The following is a 7,981-nucleotide window of genomic DNA, read 5'->3' as shown; positions in this document are numbered from 1 at the left end:
GACAGCGAAATGGTGTAACGGATTAAGGGAACTCCTTGAGCGAACTAGCAAGTAGCCTGTTATAACAATTAACTGCAAATAAATCCATCGTCATTTTTAAACGTTACATATATATATACATATATATATACAGAGACTCGCCGTATCCAGACATGCTCGAAAGTGAATGATAAGAATTAGGTTACACATCCCGAACCAGCTAGCTACAATGGTTAATGTCGTTAACCAGAATTTCCATTCACAGCTTCGTTCCGTTGTCGACAAATTGGCGATCACGGCTGTAAAAGAAATTTCAAAACTTGTAGATGATGGATTTGCGATCTTGCATGTGGAAATTTCACGAAGCCACAGAGAAAACGAAGCACTAAAATGCAAAATACAGACGATGGAGCTTCAGATGGCGCGAGGACGTATGGAGGAGTCGGGAATGCGAGAACAGCTCGCCATGTGTCGTCGCAGTGAGTTGGTGACAGCGACTGCAAATCTATAAATTTCCTGTAGGTCAGAGTGGGTGGGAAGCCTGTGTTGCTTCGAAAGACATTAAGTGTGATGGGTTATAACGTTAGTTATCTCTTACCCTCGTTTCAGAACAGAATCCAGGTAAAACCACAAATGGCGTCTTTGCAGAATGTATGGACGTGCCAAAGATGGACGCAGGATCCCCATCTAGGCACGATAACACTCCCGCGCCATCAACTGATATAAGGGCAGAGGTCAGTTACTGTGGCGTCAGTGGTGAAGGTGCAGTAGGTTGTCCTGTCAGTGGTAACAGCACCTGGCTCAAGGGGCATTTTCTGCCTGTTTATATTGGGCTCTGGTCTTAGTAAAATATATTGCAGTGGATGTAGCTCTGAATTTTACTTGTGTGATCTCATTATCACAACACTGATTGCTGCACTCCCCTGTTACAGTGTGCAGACACGGAGGAGGGAAGGACTGAATGGGTTCTTATAAAGGAGGAGAGTGTGGAAGAGGACAGAGACCCACAGGGAGAGATGAACTCCAGGGAGGAGAGTGAGTACAGAATGGGGGACACTGGGAGTTGTGTAATTACAGAGATGAGGTTCATTCATGGTCCATATTTTGATTAAATAGCATTTGTATCCTTATTATTGAATTATTTTAATTAGATATTAATGAGACAATGATGCAGGAGAACAGATGTGCGATAAAGAATACAATTCAGTATATTTTCATAATAATATTGTTTCCTTAAAGTTAAAATACTTGTATCTAATATTCCCTCCAGGAGCTGTGGAGTGGAGGGCAGGCAGCAGGGAAAAGCGTCCCGTTCAGGAAACGCAGAATAAAGCAGCGAATCACACAGAGGAGCTCACTGAACAGCACAGGACCAGACGCGGTGTTTGGGAAGTCAGTGGACTGGAATCTGCACTTAAAACAGAGCCAGAGAGTGCCAAGACCCTTCAGCACACAGGATGTGAGCAGAGCACAGGAAGACTCCACAGTTCCTGTCCTGCGTACTTAACGTGTGAGAGAACTAGTCAACTGAGGATTTTCTGTTCACAGGGGGCTGGAGAAACAGAGGCTGATGTTGCCTCCTGCTCTTATGCTACAGAAAGCAGCTCTGAGAGCCTGTCCATTCACTCAGGGCTGCAGTCACTTCCTCCCCCAGGGAAAGGTGCTGGCAGTAATGTGTCATTGGGGCCTCTTGATGTGAAACCAGAGGCTGTAATGATAGACTCTGCACCGTGTGAAGTACAGGCTGAGATGCACTCTGCATGGAATAGAGAAACAATTTCAGAAAATGTTGTGTCTCAGCACAGACATTACAGTGAAGAGAGAGAGAGAATGGAAGTCATCCCTGGCAATATTGACATGTGTCCCTCATATACACAAATGTCAGTGAGAGAGAGCACTGAAGCAACACACATCCTGGCATCTGACATAAACCCACACATGCCCTTTGATGATGAAATATCGCCAGCAAAGGGCATCAGTACACACAGAGTTGGCAGAAGGGAGAAACTGTTCATTTGTACATACTGTGGCAAGGCTTTCAATCGTCCAAAAAAGGTAGAAATACACCAGAGAGTCCACACGGGAGAGAAACCATACAGATGCACACTGTGTCAACAGAAATTTTCATGTTCGGGTAGTCTAAATAGACATTACAGAGTTCACACAGGAGAAAAGCCATTTAGATGCACATATTGTGGGAAGTGTTTTTCTGAGTCGGGTAATCTTACAAAACATCAGAGGATTCACAGTGGAGAGAGAGCATTCAGATGACCATCTTGTGGGAAGAAGTTTACCATAGTGCAAAACCTTCAACACAATGAGCAGAGAGTCCAGAGAGTTGTGTTTAGTGTATGATGAGTTTCTTCAGTAAAATCAAATCATTTAAGGTGGGAAATGGCTTGTGGTATAAATGGATGGGCCCACTTTCTAGAATCTGTTAAGACGCTGTTCCAGTGTGTGGGTGGGCCCCATGGTCTGGTATCTGTGAACGCTCTGTTCCAGTGTGGGGATGGGCCCCATGGTCTGGTATCTGTTCAGGCTCTGTTTCAGTGTGTGGATGGGCCCCATGGTCTGGTGTCTGTTAAGGCTCTGTTCCAGTGTGTGGATGGGCCCCATGGTCTGGTATCTGTTAAGGCTCTGCTCCAGTGTGTGGATGGGCCCCATGGTCTGCTATCTCCTACAGTGCAGAGTGATGTATAATTGGTGCTATAGTTGCTTGTGTGTGGAGGGCTTCAGGCAGAATGTCTCAGTGTGCACCAGTGACCCCTGCTGGTCGATCAGGTTCAGCGCTTCCCTCCTGACCTTGCAACGGCCGGACGCCGTGTTGGAGTCGGCTGGCACAATAAATGCAGGCTGCCGCGCTAATGAAGAGTCCTGCTGAAGTCAATTTCATTTTATTTATTTTGTGCTTTCTACAAAGACACTGCCCTGCCCTCTGAACTCCAGACTCTACATCCCTTCATATGGACTAGTCATTTACCTACTACTGGGGGGCGACATTAGCTCAGGCGGTCCCACCCTGGGTGTGTCGAAGTGTCCCTCAGCAAGAAAACTAAAAAACACCTTAAGGGTATTTCTCCCCATAAGTTAGTAGTTTACCTTGTGCAATTTGGGGGCTTTGGGCTGATATTTCCCCTTTTTCTTCCATTTTGTAGTCTGTCGATCAACTTTCGGACAGTCTTCTGTGAAAAGTGCGATACAAATAAAATTGAATTGAATTGAAAGACACTGTACAGTGGAGAATACAAAAGAAAATTGGGCAAAATACCAGGTCTGAACCAACAGAAAGTGAGAAATTGAGGTGAAACTCCCCAGTGGGAAGAAATCTCAATTGGAACCTGGCCATAGGGAGCTCCTCATCCTCTGCTGGCTGGCCCAGTGTTATGATTAACATGAAATATTAGAGTCCAGTTGAGCTGTGTAGGAAGGAACACAGTGCTGCCCAGATGTGGCAATTAGGCTAAATGGTAAACCGACTACATTTATATAGCGCCTTTATCCAGAGCGATAAACAATTGATGCCTCTTATTCACCTGTTCACACACACACACACACACACACACACACACACACACACCAGTCAAGGCACTGACCAGCTCGTCAGGGGCAGTTCGGTTATCACAGGGCTTACACTGCCATGACAGCCCATGTTCCTCCACGGGGAGAGGCAGCAGTGATGCACACTGTGCGGACAGCAGTTTTCTCATTTAAACAACCTTAACAGGCCTCACACAGGGGAGAAATCAAGGGGATACACATTTTTTTGGAGGTGCTGCTGAGTCAGGTCGTCTTAAAAAAACCTATAAGGAGACCATTGAGATGTACATCTCATATGAAGTCTACTTTAATACAGACATTTTAAAAGCACCAGCTGAGACCATACGCCTGTGCTTCATGCAAGAGAAGTTTAAGGATAAATCAAGTGAGGGAGTAATCTGCCGTGTGTTTTTATCCATTATACACATATAGACTGTGGTTTATTTTGTTTTTGTAATTGAACAATAAATGTTTTACTCTGTCTCTAAGCATCTGAAATTTATTTTAAACTACTGGTTCCCAATCCCCATTGCATTCTTCATTTAAGACTTCTCAGGTCAAGTGTTTCTCATTGCAGAGGAACAAAGATGGTCAAAACATACTTAATGTGCATTTTTGTGCGTGACATTTTTATTCATAAATCAAACGACTTGGAGGCATATTCTCACGGTCTGCATTTATAAAAAAATTTTTTACAGATATTGAACTACACTCACCGAGCACTTTTTGAGGAACATTTTTACTTTATTACACCTGCGTTTTCATGCCATTATCTAATCAGCCAATTGTGTGACAACAGTGCAATGCATACAATCATGTAGATATGGGTCAGGAGCTTCAGTTAATGTTCACATCAGCCATCAGAATGGGGAAACAATGTGATACAAGTGACTTTGACCGTGGAATGATTGTTGTTGGCAGACAGGGTAGTTTGAGTATCTCAGAAACTGCTGATCTCTTGGGATTTTCACACACACTAGTCTCTAGATTTTGCAAAGAATGGTGCAAAAAATAAATAAATAAATAAATAAATCCAGTGAGCAGCAGTTCTGCAGACAGAAACGCCGTGTTAATGAGAGATATCAGAGGAGAAGGGCCAGACTGGTCAAAGCTGACAGGAAGGTGACAGTCACGCCAATAACCACACATTACATCACTGGTATGCAGAAGAGCATCTCTGAACACACAATGCATCATAACTCTAAGTGGATAGGCTACGGCAGTCTAAAAAATAAGCCTCATAAATACCAAATGAAGTGCTCGGTGAGTGTATATTACAATAATGCCATTCCATGACTAAAGTCCCTCTATCAAGTGAACATGTAACAGAGCCAGAGACAGAGAAGACCCTTCAGCACACAGGATGTGAGCAGAGCACAGGAAGACTTACTGTACTTACTGTGTGAGAGAACTAGTCAACTGAGGACTTTCTGTACACAGGGGGCTGGAGAAACAGAGGCTGATGTTCCCTCCTGCTCTTATGCTACAGAAAGCAGCTCTGAGAGCCTGTCCATTCACTCAGGGCTGCAGTCACTTCCTCCCCCAGGGAAAGGTGCTGGCAGTAATGTGTCATTGGGGCCTCTTGATGTGAAACCAGAGGCTGTAATGATAGACTCTGCACCGTGTGAAGTACAGGCTGAGATGCACTCTGCATGGAATGAAGAGACAATTTCAGAAAATACTCCAGCACAACACAGATATTAGTCAGGACCATTTAGCTGCCAACAGTGTGGAAAGAGCTTTTCTCATTTCTCGACTTTTACAATTCACAAGTGAGTCCACACAGGAGAGAAACCATACAGGTGAACACTATCCACAGAAATGTTCATGTTCAGGTAGTCTTAGAAGACATTACAGAGTAAATGGAGAAAAGCCATTTCAGTGCACTTGTTGTCGCAGGTGTTTTTCTGAGTCAGGTAATCTTAGAAAACATGAGAGGATTCACAGAGGAGAGAGACCATTCAGACATAAATCTCATGTGAAGTCTACTTCAATGCAGACATTTTAAAAGCACCAGCAGAGAGACCATACGCCTGTGCTTCATGCAAGACAAGTTTCTTAGCAAGGATAATTCGAGTGAGAGAGTAATCTGCAGTGTGTTCTTCATCCAGTACACACATGAACATGGTCTCTTTTATTATGTTTTTGTAAACGTGTGTGCGTTTTTTATTCATTTTTTAATCAAAAAATGACTTGGTAGCAAATTCTCAAGGTCTGCATTTATTTATTAATTACATTTTTTAGAGATATTGAACTCAATATTCGGTGACTCAAGTCCCCCTCTTCCAAGTCAAAATACATATTGGGACAGATTACTGTCAGTTGTCTTGAATTTCAAGGGTCTACCATATTACTCTATAAAATAATTTTCCCAGCTAATACCAATAACTATTAAATATACCATATCCCTTTCTGTCTTAGTTTCTATATATGTCATTGCCATGTAATTCAATCACTTTTCTTGTTTTCCTCTAAAGGTACTTCTCTAAATGAACAGAAAATATTACGGTGAAAAGTAATAACTTTTTCCAGTCCATAGATATCATAAAATAATTGATATTCAACTTAAATCTCCCCCGCGCATTTCACAGGATATATTCTGTGTAGCACTTGATATGAGTCTTACTTGACCTAATTATAAATACATGACCTATTTGAGACTGTCCGTTCTTTTGTCCAATTCAATTCACCAAAATCTGATGACTGGGAATTACGCGAATTAATTTCCCATTGAGCATCATGACGTCACTGTAAACAACCATCTAAGAAGTCGCCTGGAGGTGTGACCAGAGAGCGGAAGTAAATAGACAGCTAAATGGTGTACCGGATTAAGGGAACTCCTTGAGCGAGCCAACAAGCGGACTGTTATAAGTATTTAACTGTAAATAAATTCATCTTTATCCAGACCTTCTCGAAAGTGTATAATAATAACAACTAGGTTACATATCTAACCAGCTAGCTACTATGGCTAAAGTTGTTAACGAGAATTTCCATTCAGAGCTTCGTTCCGTTGTCGACAAATTGGCGATCACGGCTGTGAAAGAAATCTCAAAACTTGTAGATAATGGATTTGCGATATTGCATGTGGAAATTTCACGAAGCCACAAAGAAAACGAAGCACTAAAATGCAAAATACAGACGATGGAGCTTCAGATGACGCGAGGATTTGTGGAGGAGACGGGAATGCTCACCAAGTGTCGTTGCGGTGAGTTGGTGACAGCGACTGCAACATCTACATTTGCTGTAGGTAGTTTGTGGGTCGAAGTGGACCGGAAATTTAAGTTCGTGTTCCTTCGCAAGACATTCCGTATGTGGTCATAACGTTAATGTTTTATTTATCCTCGTTTCAGAACAAAATCCAGGTAAAACCACAAATGACGTCTTTGCAGAACGTATGGACGTGCCAAAGATGGACGCAGAACACCCGTCTCGGCACGATAGCACTCCCACACCATCTACTGACATGAGGGCAGAGGTCAGTTACTGTGGCGTCAGTGGTGAAGCTGCAGTAGTTATCCTGTCACTGGTAACAGCACCTGGTTCAAGGGGCGTTTTCTGCCTGTTTATATTGGGCTCTGGTCTTCTTAAAATATACAATTTAGACATTTAGCATTAGTCACTGACGTACCAAAGGTTTGGTTCCGGGTTTTTTTTCAGAGGGAAGTATATTGCAGTGGATGTAGCTCTGAATTTTACTTGTGTGAGCTCATTATCACAAGACTGATGGCTGCACTCCCCTGTTACAGTGTGCAGACACGGAGGAGGGAAGGACTGAATGGGTTCTTATAAAGGAGGAGAGAGTGGAAGAGGACAGAGACCCACAGGGAGAGATGAACTCCAGGGAGGAGAGTAAGTAGAGAATGGGGGACACTGGGAGTTCTGTAATGACAGAGATGAGGTTCACCGTACACCGCTCTGGATATCAGACTCCACTGTACTTTTGTAAGACTGCACAGACCAGTGGAATCTCATCATGGAAAGAGATCCACTTTGATCCCAGTGAGCCTTGTGATCCACCAATCAGTGGCTTTTCATCCCCACTGCCTTTTTTCCCCACTGGGGAGTCGTCGGGCTTGCGTTCCCCCTTCCCCTCTGTTCTTATGTGGGGTGTCGAAATGAAATTGAACTACATTGAATTTATATTGAATTCATGGTCTTTTTATTTATTCATTTTTTACCATGTTTTTTTTCTGTCTATTTCGTCTTTGTCTTTGTGTTTTATAAATTAATTGATTTTTATGTTTATTTGATCTTTAGTAATGTGTCTTTTGGCATTGTGTCTATTTTTATGGTATTTGTTTTTCACTGTAAAGCACTTTGTGCTGTATGCTCAAACGTCTATGCAAATAAAGTTATTATATTATGATTATGAAGAACTCCATTCTTTCAGACAGTTGAGCATAAACTGGGGAACAACAAATATCAGCTAACTGGTTTAAACGGTAAGCTTTAAACATTAAAATTG

General features: G+C 42.6%; 2 protein-coding genes and 1 long non-coding RNA gene across 6 annotated transcripts in view; 2 read left to right on the top strand and 1 right to left on the bottom strand.

Moving 5' to 3' along the window:
* Positions 1-3,988, top strand: LOC133130101 (zinc finger protein 572-like). Of its 2 annotated transcripts, none has more exons than XM_061244363.1 (4): positions 1-458; positions 589-713; positions 912-1,014; positions 1,250-3,988. In XM_061244363.1, the coding sequence occupies exons 1-4, from the start codon at positions 167-169 to the stop codon at positions 2,248-2,250; spliced, it is 1,521 nt and encodes a 506-aa protein (XP_061100347.1). In that variant the 5' UTR covers positions 1-166; the 3' UTR covers positions 2,251-3,988. The 2 variants fall into 2 exon arrangements, with proteins under 2 accessions (XP_061100347.1, XP_061100349.1); XM_061244365.1 differs by having other exon boundaries at positions 1-497.
* LOC133130108 (uncharacterized) lies at positions 1,172-6,954 on the bottom strand. Its single transcript, XR_009708907.1, has 4 exons — positions 6,708-6,954; positions 4,916-5,164; positions 3,079-3,161; positions 1,172-1,735 (listed from the first exon to the last, which is right to left on the bottom strand). It is a non-coding gene; the product is annotated as an uncharacterized LOC133130108 (long non-coding RNA).
* The window catches only part of LOC133130098 (zinc finger protein with KRAB and SCAN domains 8-like), a 49,121-nt gene continuing 47,454 nt past the window's right edge, over positions 6,315-7,981 (top strand). For 2 of the 3 annotated variants that reach the window (XM_061244356.1, XM_061244357.1), the window contains exons 1-3: positions 6,315-6,721; positions 6,867-6,991; positions 7,263-7,365. In XM_061244356.1, the coding sequence (XP_061100340.1) occupies positions 6,481-6,721; positions 6,867-6,991; positions 7,263-7,365 (469 nt within the window). In that variant the 5' untranslated portion in view covers positions 6,315-6,480. The remainder of the gene's footprint in view (positions 6,722-6,866; positions 6,992-7,262; positions 7,366-7,981) is intronic. The other variant, XM_061244353.1, reaches the window with a different exon arrangement.

Source organism: Conger conger, chromosome 6, assembly GCF_963514075.1.
Source record: "Conger conger chromosome 6, fConCon1.1, whole genome shotgun sequence".
NCBI lineage: Eukaryota > Metazoa > Chordata > Actinopteri > Anguilliformes > Congridae > Conger > Conger conger.
The sequence above is the reverse complement of the archived record's forward strand: the minus strand, read 5'-3'. Positions and strand labels throughout refer to the sequence as shown.